Source organism: Aspergillus eucalypticola (assembly GCF_003184535.1).
Source record: "Aspergillus eucalypticola CBS 122712 chromosome Unknown BO83scaffold_29, whole genome shotgun sequence".
NCBI classification, from domain to species: domain Eukaryota; kingdom Fungi; phylum Ascomycota; class Eurotiomycetes; order Eurotiales; family Aspergillaceae; genus Aspergillus; species Aspergillus eucalypticola.
The window spans coordinates 120857-137028 of record NW_020290303.1 but is presented as its reverse complement, the minus strand read 5'-3'; the positions used below and the strand labels follow the sequence as shown (position 1 = coordinate 137028).

The 16172-nt window shown below is 47.3% G+C and overlaps 6 protein-coding genes across 6 annotated transcripts; 4 read left to right on the top strand and 2 right to left on the bottom strand.

Moving 5' to 3' along the window:
* The first annotated feature begins 135 nt into the window (after positions 1–135).
* On the top strand, positions 136–1284 carry BO83DRAFT_368546 (uncharacterized protein). The gene is made up of 2 exons (XM_025529830.1): positions 136–560; positions 630–1284. The coding sequence occupies exons 1-2, from the start codon at positions 226–228 to the stop codon at positions 1168–1170; spliced, it is 876 nt and encodes a 291-aa protein (XP_025384159.1). The 5' UTR covers positions 136–225; the 3' UTR covers positions 1171–1284.
* Positions 1285–1511: 227 nt separating this feature from the next.
* BO83DRAFT_381649 (SDR family oxidoreductase) lies at positions 1512–3223 on the top strand. Its single transcript, XM_025532032.1, has 4 exons — positions 1512–1882; positions 1936–2063; positions 2124–2300; positions 2355–3223. Exons 1-4 carry the CDS (start codon positions 1582–1584, stop codon positions 3015–3017), a joined length of 1269 nt encoding a protein of 422 aa, XP_025384158.1. The 5' UTR covers positions 1512–1581; the 3' UTR covers positions 3018–3223.
* Positions 3224–4722: 1499 nt separating this feature from the next.
* On the top strand, positions 4723–6488 carry BO83DRAFT_411081 (acid phosphatase PHOa). Its single transcript, XM_025534280.1, has 4 exons — positions 4723–4933; positions 4989–5133; positions 5185–5475; positions 5524–6488. The coding sequence occupies exons 1-4, from the start codon at positions 4751–4753 to the stop codon at positions 6318–6320; spliced, it is 1416 nt and encodes a 471-aa protein (XP_025384157.1). The 5' UTR covers positions 4723–4750; the 3' UTR covers positions 6321–6488.
* A 539-nt stretch (positions 6489–7027) lies between these two features.
* On the top strand, positions 7028–7694 carry BO83DRAFT_125537 (uncharacterized protein). The gene is made up of 2 exons (XM_025526061.1): positions 7028–7065; positions 7129–7694. The coding sequence occupies exons 1-2, from the start codon at positions 7039–7041 to the stop codon at positions 7531–7533; spliced, it is 432 nt and encodes a 143-aa protein (XP_025384156.1). The 5' UTR covers positions 7028–7038; the 3' UTR covers positions 7534–7694.
* Positions 7695–10172: 2478 nt separating this feature from the next.
* Positions 10173–13813, bottom strand: BO83DRAFT_420180 (TPR-like protein). The gene is made up of 4 exons (XM_025534923.1): positions 13591–13813; positions 13487–13534; positions 13220–13436; positions 10173–13171 (listed from the first exon to the last, which is right to left on the bottom strand). The coding sequence occupies exons 1-4, from the start codon at positions 13724–13726 to the stop codon at positions 10291–10293; spliced, it is 3282 nt and encodes a 1093-aa protein (XP_025384155.1). The 5' UTR covers positions 13727–13813; the 3' UTR covers positions 10173–10290.
* A 353-nt stretch (positions 13814–14166) lies between these two features.
* Positions 14167–15848, bottom strand: BO83DRAFT_411080 (alpha/beta-hydrolase; the record flags this gene model as incomplete). The annotated part of the gene is made up of 3 exons (XM_025534279.1): positions 14167–14824; positions 14890–15750; positions 15820–15848. 3 exons carry the CDS (start codon positions 15846–15848, stop codon positions 14551–14553), a joined length of 1164 nt encoding a protein of 387 aa, XP_025384154.1. The 3' UTR covers positions 14167–14550.
* Between the last annotated feature and the right edge of the window lie 324 nt (positions 15849–16172).

The window sequence follows — 16172 nt, the reverse complement described above, 5'->3', positions numbered from 1 at the left end:
CGGCAAAGAGCCCAAATACGAACCCGAATGCGAATAAGAGTTGGCACCAAGAATCGGCAAAGAGCCCGGATACGGACCGGAGCCCCTTTCATTTGACTTTATCCGCCTGCTGCATAAAAGAACTGCATAAATATCCTTCATCCGACATCTTTCTGTCTGAACCTCCAGAATTCTCTCATCAAAGTCATTCTCCCTTTTAGATTTGTTGCTTTGGTCTTCGTCAATATGTCTGTATCCATCTCCAATGGCCAATCCTCAGTCTCAAAGGGACGTGATGTCCCCACAACACTGAACTATATAATCCCGCCTGGTCGTGAAGGATTAAAACCAATCGATGCCGATATACCTGAGGCTCAGCGGCGCTTTGCCAAACGTGAGGGTATAATGGATGTGAGAGACGTCGTGATCAAGGATATTCGTGGTAAAGAACACGAATTTACCTTAGACGTTCAAGGCTTTCAATACGTTAAACATGCGATTGAGGGGGTTACGGATTGGCATGACGCCGCTCAGATAAAACAAATAATTCAGCCCGCTACAGAAGAGCTGGTCAAGCGACTGTAAGTGTTTCACCCCCGCCGAAGGATAAGCCGACAAAATGGACTTAATTCCTCTGACCATATTTGCAGAACCGGCGCATCCGAAGTCGTCGTATATCTCACTCGCACCAGATTTGAGGGTAACGAAGTCGGGAACCAAATGAGCACCCAGAATTCTCCTTCGCATGGTGTTCATACAGACATGACGCGTGCATCTTGCCGGAGTGTTCTAAAGGATGTCCTTACCGAAGATGAAATTGAGCGGCGTCTTAGCCATCCCTTTGTCGTTGTCAACGCATGGAGGCCAATCAAAACAGTTCGAAGAGATCCTCTTGCGGTGTGTGACTGGCGATCTGTTGACCCTGCTTCAGACATCGTTCCAGATCGCAGAATCATTTCCGACCATGTAGTCGAGTTTGGCTTGCCTGTCTACAACGAAAAGCATGACTGGTATTATCTTAGCGAGCAGCAGCCGGATGAGCCGATCATCTTTAAGCAGCTAGGCAGTGATGCTGCATCTAGCGTGACACTGCTTCACTCTGCATTTGTGGATCCGGAGCATATCCATGGTCCTCCACGGGAGAGCATTGAGATGAAATGCTTTGCATTCTTTACTGAGAGCACTGCTTAAGCTGTTGGTTAGTGTGAGTTCGTCTTGCCAGTTAGTTTGGTGCAATTACCAATGTATTTCCGGGATCTAAAAGGTTCTGAACCTAGCAATCCATAGACCGTAGCATACAACGAAAATATCAACCTTACTCATACAATCGGACCATCTTACAATTTCAAACAGCGCCCGCAGAAACGGGTTTGGAAATCCAAATTTCCAAGATTTGCAATCGAAATCTGTACTTCCCACAAAATGACGTGCCATACACTCATGTCCCGGACAGGCTAAACCTCTCTGGGATCCCGACCGTCCGCGATTATTTTGGGACCCCGACGCAAGATTCTACACAGTATATAGGTCTCGAACTACTCTCCCCTGCTTTACAAGGTATACAAATACAATTTATCGGAAGAGGCATTCAATCACTTCAGAATGTCATCAAAGTCTCCCAATCATGCAATCGTCTACGGCGCATCAGGCTTAATCGGCTGGGCGCTAATAAACCAGCTCTTAAGTCCGTATCCTGCCGCTGGTACATTTCAAAAGGTCACAGCTGTGACAAATAGATCCCTCGATCCTTCGCAGACATACTGGCCAGAGGCAGGTCCTAATCGACCCCAGCTGCAATTGGCTTCGGGCGTTGATCTTCGCAGCTGGGATCCGGATAGACTGGTGGAGTGGCTGAGGGAGGTTGTTGAGGATAGTGAGGGTGTGACTCATGTCTATTACTTGGGTATGGTTATATCTCATCATAGTGGTTATGTGGAGATTGCTGACAGTGAGTAGCCTTCGCCGCCATGGACGACGACTTGGAAGAAGTAGCGACAAATCGACGTATGCTGCAAAATGTCATTGATGCGCATAACATGATCAGTCCGAAATTGCAATTCGTTGCTTTTGTGGGTGGAACCAGGGTGAGTACTTATTATTCAGGCAGTTTGCGGACGAATCACCCCTGACCAGAAATTAACCAGGGATATGGCATCTATTCCGCCGGCGGAACGTTCACTCCACCTCTAAGCGAAGAATTGGTGAACAGCCTCCCATCAGATTACGCCAAGACAGTGGTCTATCCAGTATACCGCGAGATACTCGATTCATCCAGCAAGGAACGGAATTGGACCTGGTGCGAAGTGTGTCCGGACGCAATTGTCAGTTCTTCCTTCATCTTCCCTAACGAATGGAACGACTAACCGTAATAACAGGTCGGGTTCACCCCAAATGGATCACAATTCAGTTTGGCATTGCATTGGGCACAATATTTATCCCTATATGCCTACAACCACGGCATTAGACCACACACCCAGGGACAAGAGGAAACCACCAAGACATCTGTGGAGGTCCCCTTCCCCGGATCCACGGCTGGTGCTACGTCACTATTCAGCCCCGTATCTAGCAGTCGACTGGCGCGCTTCATGATTTTCGCCTCGTTACATCCAGAGAAGTGCGGGGATGGTCGGTTATTCAATGTCGCTGACCGGGCGACACCGTGTACATACGGATCGCTCTGGCCTCGGTTGGCGGAATGGTTTGGTCTCGTGGGCGTGCCACCTATTGAATCTGCTCCTAATACGGAACATAATACGTTGAAAGTTGGGGAAGTCCCTAAGCAAGCTTCAATTCTCGCACCTGGGGAGTATATAACTAAATATCGGGACATCTTTGCCCAAAATGGGTGTCCGAGAGCTGTTACTGGCGGGGTCGGAGTGGGGTATCGCCAGTTGGATAGTGTCGGGTATTGGTTGACTTTCGATCGGCAATTGAGTGTGGAAAGGCTTCAGCAGACTGGCTTCGAGGGGAATCAGGATCCGGTAGAGGGCTGGTTGGAGAGTTTTGCGATGTTTCGAAGAGCGGGGTTGATTTTGTGATTATGTGCCGAGGATTCATAGATGGGAGACCCTACTGCTACACCGGCCAGCCATAGAACCCCCTACGCACCGTCTCGGGTTGAAATTATACCTAAGTAGTAGGAAGTAGGGTCTCCTTCTGTACGAAAAGTAAACCTTACTTTATATCGACCCGACCTTGCCTTCTAAAGCAGGCGCGTAGAAGACAGATACATGACCTCCACGAGGACCCGGAAGGATCGTTAATAGATTAACTGATACCAGCAGTACCAGTAGCTTGACACATTCTAGGTATTTTATTCAACTCACAGTAATTATTACTAAATTTACCACTTGAGTCAAAATATTTTAAACACTTTCGTGAATATCTTGTGCAAGATGCGCGCTGTGTTAGTGCCTGAGGCATTAACTGTTCCCGCCTCAGGCAGACATAGTCTAAAGTGGGGGTGGAGGCACAACCAACAGGAACAACGAGGCTAAAGATGTTATGGTCTCGGCATAGATACTGTTTAGGATAGTGATAAGCGATTTGCAATTGCGATAAGATCACTAATTTGAAGGGCAAAATGAACGGTTACCTGGATGCAACGTTAGTCTTCTTCGAAGCATAACAGACGAGCTCTCTGAGACCCAGCTTGAGGAGATGTCTTTGTTTCCATATCCATTTGTCATACGAACAGATGGCACGAGGGGCACTCCCCAATAGGGAGTGCGCACGCGACAGCATGCCTTGAGTTCCATCTGCGATATGCTAGTGCTGAATTGCCCTAGCCGCTTTTGCTCGGGCTCCGTTTAAGCCGGGTGATTTTGTGAACATGGTGGACCTGGGTGGGATTCGAATGTCTTGAAAAAGCGCATGGACAAAGGCTTGTCCAATTGAATGCAAGCTGAAGCTAATCAGCGTTCCACTGTGTGTCTACACTAGTAGGATGGTCGTGTACATGCAATTATTGAATGGTGCTCACGGCAGTCTTTGCTACCTTCTCGGGATATGGAGTAGATGCCGAGATGTTGGTGCAGAAAACGGTCACATGTGCATATCTTCTAATCGCTTGGAACAGAGCAGCAGCGGAAACGATTGAGTCCTTTGATACTCCTCTCCTTGACTAACACCATTTCCGGAGTCCGCCGGGTTGCGACCGGGCTGGATGAGGGTAATCAGTCTTCTTCCATCTTTGCGCGTTTATTTCCGCCAGATGAGAGTGGCGGGCACGTGGGATAAGCCGGGCACCATCCACCCATCCGTGAAGCTTGGTGAGCTTGGTAAGGGCGAATACCACAAGGCTGTCTCATTCAGGGCTGAACACATGGTGTGATTGTGCAAGTTATTCGAGGTCCAGCGAGCACGCGCAGGGAACAGTCATTGCAATTGGGTAGGGAGGAAGGGGTGTTGCTGGAAACCCCGAAATCGAAGCCTTGAAAGTGGGTGGAGAGAGACTCCACCGCGATCCAGTCGGAGTGGATCAATGGATGAAGCCCCCGCTTGGTTATCCCTCGCTTGTCACTCGCTCTTCCTGCCGGCAGGAACGTGAAGTCAACCCCATTTCTGACTGGCCCGCGGGGTTAAGGTACTGCTAGTTCGTCCCTGGTAGTAGTAAGTAAGTACCTTACTAGATAGTATTCCGCCACGGTCGCATCGGCCGATATGCCGCCCAGTGTGCACGAGGCACTGCAGGATAAAAGGACGGTATGCCCTGAAACTTGCTATAGAAGTCCAGGCACATTTCTCTCACTGTTGTTGAGCACATCTACCAATGGCTTCTGTGATTGCGCTCCTCACTCTGGCCGGGCTGGCCGCCGGTGCCACCATCACCACCACAGAGCCTCCGCTCGCCGCTATCCAGAGGGCTCAGGCGACCACATTGCCCCAGACCTGGACTTCCAATGTCACTGGCAAGTCTTTCGACCGTTTCTACCAGATCTGGTTGGAGAATGTCGTAAGTATCCATGTGTTGTCCAACGGTATGTCGCAATACTCATACTTAGCCATAGGACTATGTCAATGCTGCCAATGACAGCAACCAGCAGTGGTTGGCTAGCAAGGGTATTACTCTGGTCAACTACTACGGTGTTGGACACACCTCGCAGCCCAATTACTGTGCCTCAGTGAGCGGAGACAACTATGGCATGGACAACGGTAGGGCTGATTCATCCCGGAAGCCGACCCAATGCTAATCATCCCCGGCAGACAACTTCCATGACATTCCTTCCAATGTCTCGACACTGGCGGATCTGCTCAATCCCAAGGGTATCTCCTGGGCACACTACCAGGAGCACTTGCCCTACCCCGGGTTCCAAGGGTACAACTACTCGAACCAGGAAACCGGCGCGAATGACTACATGCGCAAGCACGACCCGTTGGTCATCTTTGACAAGATCTCTAGCAATGACACTGCTTTGCGCCTCATTAAGAACTTTACTAGCTTCGAAGAGGACATGAAGAACAAAGTGCTCCCTCAGTGGGCGTTTATCACTCCTAGTGCGTTCTCCCAATACCTTTACACATTGCCCATACTAACCTAGTAAGACATGACCAACGATGCTCACGATACCAATATCACCTTCGGTTCCAAGTGGCTGCGCAGCTTCATTGAGCCTCTTATGAACAACACCTACTTCTGGGACAACACCCTGCTGCTGTTGACCTTTGATGAGACCGAGACCTACGGTGTCCCCGAGTCGGAGATCTACAACGACCGCAACCGCGTTTTCAGCATTCTTCTCGGTGGTGCTGTTCCCAAGCACCTCATCGGCACCAAGGATGAGACTGTCTACACTCACTACTCTACTCTGGCCACCGTCGAGGCAAACTGGGGTCTTCCTTCTCTGGGTCGCTGGGACTGTGGTGCCAACATCTTCAGCTTCGTGGCTGACAAGATCGGCTACACCAACTGGGACGTGGACCCTACCCACCTCTACATCAACCAGTCTCTGCCCGGTCCCCTGGAGCAATGGGGCTACTCCAAGTACCGTGCTAACTGGCCCATCCCTACTACCAACGACACCTGCTCTGCCGGAAACGGTATCCTGCAGTCCGTCATTGACGCCTACAAGGGCCAGAACCCAACCTACAATTACACTGCGCCCTTCCCGTATGATGCTTCGTACGGCCTGGATGTGAACATTCCCTACAGCCGTAACGGCACTACTTACGTGTCTGGTGTCAACACCACCGGTGTCGTTGGTTATGATACCAACACCACTACCTCTTCCTCATCCAGCTCAGCATCGTCTTCCGCTGCCGCCAGCGCTGGCTCTACCATGACTATGCCTGCTGCTGGCTCGGTTTTCGCCATCTTCGCTGCTGTCGTGGCTTTGTTGTAAATGTATCGTGGGAGATGGTGTTGACTCTGTGTCGACAAAAGAATCTTTGTTAATAATCTGTTGATTTGTTCCATTCCTACTACGAGCCATGAGTGATGTTAGATGCCATCGTTGGATGTTGATATGACTCAATGCTATGTATATACACTACCCTGAATAATAGTCCGCAATACCTCTAGTCAGTTGCTGCGCATACGCTTTACATGCCCCAGACACCCAATAGTCAATACAAACACAGAACCGGTAACAGATCCAGTAAAGACAGGAAAAACACAACAGAACTAAGATCCTGAGCATCGATCCAAACACCACGGGACGCCTAATCTGACATGCGTACGGCCACCATTTCAGTATTGAGCAGCATTGCTAACTACAGAATTTCTTTTCCTCTTGACTACCAATCGGAATATTTGGGAACTATCATTAGCGGGAAGACGTCTTGACCATAATGCATCTCACCTTGTTGTGATTGCACCTGTTTTACTTCCCCCGAGACATGCATATCTAGTTGCAAGCCACTCAATATTACTGGCATAATTATGCATAAACACGAACCGTGGCGTGGATACTACAGTCAATCTGCTTTACTAGAAGGTATTATCACTACCTGCTGAATTGCAATCTTGCTCGTTGAAAAGAGTATATAAGTAGTATCAACACACCCTCAAATTGCCACTCGAATCTCACCCCATCTTACACCCCACCTACTACGCCCATCATGCCCAGAATCTTCCCCAGCTTCAAGGTAGGATCCTATATCCATCCTACCCTCCACAAAGCCAAACTTGATAACCTAATACCTTTCCAGCTCCCCCTCCCCGCCCTAACCACTATAACCACCACAACCCTCCTCCTTCTTACACCCCACCAAACAACAGCCTACTTCTACAAATACCCCGCCCTCTTCGTCTACAAAGACACCAACTGCACCGATATCTCCTTCTCGCTGGTGTACCCCAGCCTCGGTGACTGTAACGGCGGGTACTATGACTACGCGGGCTCATTCCAGATGTTCAATATTTACGCCGCGTATACCTGTAACGACAGCGACACGACACTTACGTTCGAAATGTATAATAGTTCTGGAACGGATTGCGGAGATGAGAGTGATTTATTGTTTAGGCAGCCGGTGACGGAGGAGTGTACGGCTGCGGAAGTGGAGAGCCCTGGGCCGTTGGAGATGCCGGTTTGGTTTGAGTTGGGGTGTATGTGATGGAGGTTTTCGGGGGGAGGGGTGGATGTTAATCTCATCATATTTTCACATACAACGATGAGGCGCTACGGGTGAAACCTGTTTCTTTCCGCCCGGATATTTATATATGTCGCTGTATGGAGGGTTAGTTGCCCATAGATGACTGCCGACGCATGTACGATCATGATAACAGGCATAATCCTGTCTAATCAAGCATGTGAGCCCTATGGCACAATGAATAATAACATGAAGGTAGGATAAAAAGAAACAAAAAAAGAGAATTACATACAACAGCATAAGTATGGTAGTGCTCACCAAGCGCTGCGTGGGCGGCTTGCTACCCTATTGAGTCTTTCTTCAAGGCAATTCAGGCCCCTCTTCACCCACCCGAATACTATATACCTGAGCTAGTCGGAAGGCACACTTGTATAAATAAAATGAGAAAGTAACACTAACACTTTTTCCCTGTAAGCGTAAAGATTTTATTCTCTATATTTAGTCGGTCTCTTTTCTTCATAGTAATATTACTTTTGAGCTATAACTACATTCTGAAGCGTGGGTAATATAGCAGGACGAGATATATCAATATTTAATAGAATAATTGATCTCCATTACTATAATAACTCTCAGTTAACTTAAGCACTTCTTCTATGTGTAGAAGAGAAGTATATTTAGACTTTTCACAGATTTAATAATTTAGTTATAAACGCCCTGCTATAGCCAGAGTTTAGAAACTAATAAATTGCAAATTCTTTGCTCTGCCTCTAACAGCTGTGTCTCCACCTAATCTTAGATTCTATTAAGGGTTTCTGGAATTGTAGCTAAAATATCAAGAGACGACTTAGAAGTAAAGAAACTCTGACAGTAGAAATTATTGATAGGTTTCGTAGAGATTCCGAAGCTGGGCTACTTCTACGGCGAGGTTATAATATCCTATCATACCACGGATACAATTAGAATAAAGTATAATATCTATAGGCTTAGAGAGCTTCCTTAGATATTGGATGTTGGGCTATTCCCTAACCTAATATGTTGTTATTACGATCTTCTAGACTGATCAGTAACATTTATTTGGAGTCGCGCGAGCTACATGCTATCTGTTATTTATAATAGGGCGTGTTTGTTGGTATTTAGTTACGGTGGTCTGAACTACGAATTAGAATCCGGCATTTTGTAGGCAGTGGTGGGGGAGTGACTATGTTCTAGGTACTGGCTTGCAAACGGCGCTGTTGAATGCACCATAAAGCAGCTCCACGGGAGCAATGAATGCTAGACGGCCGACTACAGCGAGCGGCCTGATGCTGTTTCAATGCGGTGAAATGTCGGCATCGCCGTTGAAATGCCTACCTGTGCCTCTCTTTAACCTGCGATGATCAGAGAATGGAGACTGTTTATAATTGGTCTATGCAGCAGATGCGGCTGCTACTGAGTACTTATAGGAGGGGTGGTGGTGTGTAACCCTATTCTCCCTTATCGCTTCTGGCTATTACATGTATATCCTACTAATTAGCTAAAGATCTTTCTAAGCATTAGCTCTACTTGAAGCAGAACAGCTCTGTAACTTCGTATATATGCCACTAGGACGGCGATTAGTACTTATCATTTATTTCCTACCCTAATCTACTAAAATTATCTTATTTAAATCCGTGGTCGCCTTAGCTGTTGGAACATAGTATACACTACTAAATAATATAGTATGTTATAGAGTTTTCTGTCTTGTATGTCTGATCCCCTCAGTCGCGGGGATAGTAGTATTCTAACGTTATATCTTTATGTTCTTAGGGGGACTACTTCGCTAAATAATAAAGAATAAAGTTTAACTAAGAAGGTATGCTCGAAATATATAGAGCTATATAATCGCCGGATAATAAGGAGCTCCCGTACTTATTAGGACATACCAGAGCAAGTTTTCGTAGAACATGATAAAAAGATATTTTGCCGTAAAGATCATGCTAAATAATTTCGGTCGGGAAGGAGTCTCCGATTCTGGCTTTGATATCTAGAAGATTGAGAGTATGTCGCTCGCGCTCTAGGCGCTCCCATACGACAGAACTTCCTGGACTGCCATCTGTCGTAAAGTTGATGCAGAATCCACCACAGAGTAGTCGTAGACATCTATATGTCTTGTTGGGTTGCTCGCGTAGATACGCCCGGAACGCATCAATAAATATGGTGGTAGCCACCTAGCGTTTAAAATTTAGGTGTGGCGGCTCGCTGCTTTGTTTAGGCGTGCTTTAGGCGGCGGCTCACTACTTGAATATTCTTTACCTAAAGACCGTCGAAGTTGTAGAATAAGCAGGTAAAGGAGTATTTGGCCCTCTTATGGAGGTCATTATACATGGTATCAAATGTTGTATCAGTTGAAGCCCACTGTTGCGGGTACCGATATCAAAATTAAGCATCTATAACGACCAGAGAGGTACAACAGCTATAACCACTCTTGTTTGAACATCTAATATTGCTTTAGTGAATTATACAATAACCATCTAATTGTCCACAGGTGGGTCCATCTGCAAAATTCTATACTGGATGATCAGGGCCCATCGGTCTCAAGCTAAGGGGATATATTAGTGAGAAGTATCTTTGACTATATGATATTATACGATGCCTGTGAAGAGATAAGACAATTGCCAGTGTTCAATGATAGACTAATTTGCTTTCGTTCAGTGAACAGCCCTCGCAATTTCTTTGAGGCTTATTTTCTTTACTTCTCATATTTCAGCCTAATAGCAACATGTATGGAATGTAAAATAATGACCGGACATTTCAACGTGTGACTCAGGTTGGATATACGCCCACTGAAGCTTGTGTAAATGAAGATGACCTTTCCAAAACGCCTGCTAAAGTTTTCGAGGAATTCAGTATCGTCGCAATTTCTTCAGCGGACATGTCCTCCGAAATGAAGTCGATGTGTCTGTTCAGGCATGCAGCATCCTCATCACGGCCGAGAGCTTCCCAGCTGGCAACCAATGCATTCAGCAGAAGTGGTAGCGAGTCAAAACTATTCCCTAATTTTCGAAGGCAGATCTCAAGAATTTCTTGCTGTAAATCAGCAGCACCAAGCCAGTTCTCCTGCGAAACATATACCAGTGACAGTCCGAACAGTGTTAGAAGAGTTTGAGGATCCTCTCTACCAAGAACTGCTTCCCATGATCTGGAGAGTTGAGATAGCATCGAGCATAGTGATTCATCACTGACCATACCATCTTGCATTAAATAGAAATCTACAAGGCGTTGAAGACTTGTGAGTGTTTTTGGGTCTTCGCTTCCAAGACTCCGCTGGTGAACCTGGTACATGTGCTGATAGAGAGCCTCAGCCTCACAGAACTGGCCATTCTTCTCGTGACATATTGCCAGACCAAGTTGGGCATCGATCACAGCATCATGCTCCGGTCCGTGAAGTTGTCTCATTCGTTCGAGTGTTTTGGTTGTGATATCCCTAGCCCTCTCCTCTTGACCTTGTTTCAAATATATTACTCCAAGTTTATATGAAGAGACGAGGGCAAAATGAGCATCCGGGTCAAGATCTCGAATCAAGCTTTCGGCTAGAGATGCGGCGGCTTCTAGCTCGCCATTTTCTACTAGTAAGTCAACCAGTAGATCTGCGGTGTGCGCCGCTTCCGCATGGTCAAGTCCAAGAACCATTTTCTGCTTTTCGAAGACTTCTTTCATGAGCAACATCGCTTCCCAGGGCTGAACTTGGGTCTCCAATAGGCATGCAAAGTCCCTCATGCTTAAAAGTGTTCGCGGATCCTCTCGTCCAAATTGATCTTCTTGGCTTACAAGCACCTGTGCAAGAAGTGAAGCCGCTTCTTCATGTCGACCTTGGATTCGGTACAAGTTTGCCAAGTCCTTCATGTAATTACTCAAGTCTTGATGCCTATCTGTTTGGATCGTCTTGTGTGATTCTATGACTTCTTGAAGTAGTGTCTCCGCTTCGTCAAGACGATCTTGTTGTTCATAGAGTCTGGCTAGATCTGCCTTGATGGAGGTAATGGACCTTTCGTCGTCCGGAAGATCGCGCTCACACGTCTTCCATAGCTCTTTATATTCGGATTCAGATTCAGCCCACCGATGAGAGCCTTGGAAGCGATGTATCCGGGCGAGAAGCAGGCGAAATGAGATATAGATTTTGTAGCCTGTTTCCAGATGAAATTTAATACATGCTTCGATCGTTTGGAGACATCGCTCCTCGGCAGTTTTGAAGTCTTCGCACTTAATCAATGCTTTCACTTCGAAGGCGGAGGCAATTATTGTTTCTGGACATTCCCATCCGAGACTATCCTCGGCTTCCTTCCGTGAGATGGTGGTCATGCGTTTCGCTTCGTTCGGTTTGTCGCAGAAGAGCACGTAATCAGAGGCATGACGAACTAGTCTGGCCCATCTCAGTCGGTGATTTGGATCTGGACCGTGGGATAACGCCGACTGAACGTGGGGGAACAAGGCTCGAGATCTAGAGATATTTTCGAAATCGGTGAATCTCGGAAATTCCAGATACAGATTCCGGATAAATATCTCTTTCCAATGCTCGAGCCTTCCTTGCGTGTTGAGCCACTCCTGGATCGCAAGTTGCACAAGACCATGCATTCCAAAGGTAAGTGCCTCAGGATCAATGGAAATAAAAGAGTAGTCTTTGAGCGTAGAAACATTGCCCTCGAATTCTAACTGAGACAGAGTAAATGGAGCTACACCATCATTGCTCCCATTTGAATCTGCCGAGGCCTGTTTGTTTGCTTTCTCTCTCTGATAAACGGGTCCACATAGCGTATAGCTTTCGTCGATATCACTGTCACTTTCGATGTTATCATCATGGAATGATGCATGCAGTAGATAGTCTGGGATCCCTTGTCGGTCGAAAAAGCTCATCAAAGACAGAAGATTCATGGCCTGCGGATTCTCTTTTTCGATTGATTCGAAGGATATTTGCAGGGTTACTATGATGGAATTGTCGGCTTTCCCATCACGATGCAACAATCTTGTTTGTCGCCTCAAAAGATTCAATCTTGCTTCGTTGCTCTCTCGAAACATGTGGAGATATTGTGACACTGTACATCGAGGGAAGTGCCTTGCAATGAAAGTTGCTGCTTGGACGACAGCCAGTGCTATCCATTCAAGTTCCCGAGCAAGGCTTCTCAGGCTCATTTCATCCGTGACGACCTTATCCTGAAGTTTTCTTTGAAGCAAAGCAATTGCATGACTCTCAGAAGGCTTGACTGTTATAATATCGCATTCATTGACAAGGTTCAATGCAATGCGTTTGTTGCGAGTCGTGATTATGATGGACCCATTCGGAGTCCTTGGAAGAAATTCAAGGGCCGATTTCTCAGAAAACCCGCCTAAATTGTTTGGTGGCTCAGCTCGTTCATCATTACGGGCTGATTTCGAATTTTTGAAGACTGGTTTGTGAAGATATTCGTCATCGTCAACATTGTCAAGGATGAGAATCCATCGTTCTTCTTGTTGATCCTGGAACCAATTACCAACAAGCTGAAAGATATTGGCAGCTGGATCTCGACGACGTGGAATTTTAACAAGCTCCGCAATATCACGGAGGCCTTGTTCATATCGCACAATGTCGCTCGCGTGAACCCAGAAAACCCAAGTTCTAGGTGATTGCTCTCGAATCCAGTACGTGTATTCGATGGCGATGTGAGATTTGCTGCTAGTTGTTAAAACATTTGTACCTTCTGAGGCAGAACATGCTTACCCAACTCCGCCAAAGCCAATCAATGCCAGCCTGGCTGAAGGTCGAGTGCTTAATTTATGCACCCGGTCTACAAGGGATCCTGGGTCCACAAAGTCCGGATCGCGTCCATACGGAATCATGGCAATGGGCTGCGGTTTCTTTTCTGGGCCCTCGGCGGGCGGACTAATGTTCATAGATCGACCGTCCATTTCCCAAAAGGCCAGGGACCTGAAGCAGTCTTTTGACACGATCAGCAAGTGGATTTTCATACTCCACAACTAGTCTGACCTTGAACTGGTAGGACATTCGAGTCGACGGCCTTGTCGGAGAAGACAACTGCCCGTAGTTAGCAAAAGTAGGAGCAGTGTATGTCTTTTGTTGGCTCCTTTCACCTGTTCCATAATTCCTGACGTTGTACTGGCTCCCGGTAGAGTTGTTATTGTGTTGGGGCCCACCGCCGACGTTGGCGTTCTGCACCCCTTGATCGCGAGTGTCGAAGGTGAACGGTGGGTGTGTTTGGTGGCTCATTGCGGCTACAGATGTTGTCTGAGCTGCCGAAGCCACGGTATTACATCCAAATCCCAGGTAATTAATGCCCTTAGGGGTAGGCTTGACTAGAGTGAAAAGAGCGGATGGGGGTAAGCAAGGGCAGTGCACAGCCTATTTATAGCATGAGAAAACCTCGTTAATGGCTGGCAAGGTGATCAAAACACACGCTAACGTAACTCCCGGCCGCACCGGCCGCACCGGCCACCCAGTACACCGCCCAACGCGTTTCTACATGCAACCACTCTTTCTATCAAAGGCAGTGAATTAGCAATGAGTAGTACAATGATTCTAGGGCGGTGTGGTAGGGGTGGCCGGTGCGGCCGGGAGTTACGTTAATATATAGGTAATACAGGTCCTCGTCTCCGCACATGGATTCCCAACTGCGATTGGGTGGTAAATTGATAAGGAGTACTGAGTATACGAATGAGAGTTGACACAATCGTGTGGTGTGGGGCAAGCCCATAGGACTACGAACTAGGCCATAATCCTGTCGCTTTGTTTGATTGGTTTTAGAAAATGGCTCCACCTCACCCAATAGTTACTTCTCCTTGTCACCCGAGAAACAGGATGAAGCTAAGCCAGGGACTAACAAGATTCAACCTTTTAAGCTTCCTCCATTGTCCCGGAATGGGTGGTCTATGTTCGAAGCTTTGGAAGGAATTTCTCTAACTCTCTCGGAAGAGATGAGTATAGTGTCATTTGGTGCAGCAGACGCACATGGAAGTGGCATGAGCAATAAAACCTATCAAAGCAATCTTGGCTAGATTCAACGTCGGTGTGTCCACAAGGGTAGCCGTTTACCTTTAGCGAGAGTTGCTTGAATGCGCTGGAGCAACTACAAGGCTGTGGACAGGCCCATTGAACTGATTTCCTTTCCCGTTATTGTTAACCTGAGTGCCTGTTCCAGTGTTTGCGTTGATCCAGCCTCGACCGGAGTTGTGGAACAGATAGGTTGAACCACTTCCTCTTACAGACGACTGGCTCTGAGTTCTCTCGGGTGCTGGAATATCTACCTCACTAGCGAGATTGGGGTTTGCACTTGCATCCGTCCTGGCGGCTGATGACTCCATACAACTGCTTCAAAAGTGCCTGTTAGTGGTTTTTTTCCAGATCAAAGCTTTTTTGCTCGCCGTGCGGCATACTTAATGCGCGATTCCCATCTCTGAATCTCACCAAGCAACCGCTTGTATCCATTCTCTTTCGGCGAGCCGAACTTTACCATATCTCTATGATTGGCGTGGAGACTGATCGAGCTATACCCATCAAGAGTAGCCGATTCCTTGCAGACTATCTTTCCCACCACTGGCAGGGGTAGCTCTTCGAAAAAGGAAGTCACTTCAAGACCCCTGCCGTCTTCGCGCAATTTGCGTACCATTGCTAAGAAGTCAACCTGCAGAGACTCAAGCATCTGGTTATTTGTTCCTAAAACAGCTAGCAGGGACTTGTTGGTCGACTTCACCAACCCTAAAGCTGAAGCGGATATTCTGGCCCAGTCCGCCATCCAAGCACCTTTGTGAGGCGTCCCCATAAATATGATACCCCGCGTGGAATTAAAAATGCCCCGAAGATGGCGCTCAGGGTCATTTCGGGAAAGGAGAATAGCTTTCTTGCAGACAAGACCTCCTAGGCTATGAGCGACGAATATTAGCGGTCGCGACGACGCATCACAAGAAGCTCTGTCAGCTGTCAAGTCATGAAGAAGATTCGTAGCATGATCAATCAACCGATTCGATGAGGCGGCAGATTTTCGGACAATATAGGCGTCATAGCCATAGGTCAATATTCGAGCTCGCCTAATGTGGGAAGGGAGTAGCGTTTGCGGCCAGGGAGCCGACTGGTGATCCGCTGTCCAGGTGGTGCGGCGATCTCCGGTTAGGCCGTGGACAAAGCAAATATCGTAGTCCGCATTGGGACAGTCATGTAAGACTTCAACGCCGTCCGGAAACAGAGAGGTCGAGAAGGGATCTAGCGATGTTGCATCTAAACCAACCTCGGTATACTCTCTTGAATCGGTAGTAACGAGGTTGCCCGATGTTGGTTCAGACTGCAAGACCACGTGGGCTGGTTTCCACCGTGCTAAAAGGGCTCTGAATTTGTGCATCGTGCGGCCCGAAGCTGAAATGGTTTGGAGATTGCCTAGTTAGACGACAGGGTATTTGTGCCCAACCTGGCGGATTCTAGAATATCCAAAGCTCAAATCTGTTGCTGTAGTATTCAGTTGACTGGAAATGCAATCGGACTGAGAAGTTCTGGGGCCTTAAAAGGGCGGGGCAGCCTTTTAGAATGTTTGCAAAACCACAAACGCATCGTCGTACAGGGAACAGAGTCCCAACCAGAAGCAAGCAGTGACCTTTTCCGTACTTAAAATTTCTAAGTAAAGTAGTATAACAGTGATACATTTATACAATCGTCGCAGAATTAAATG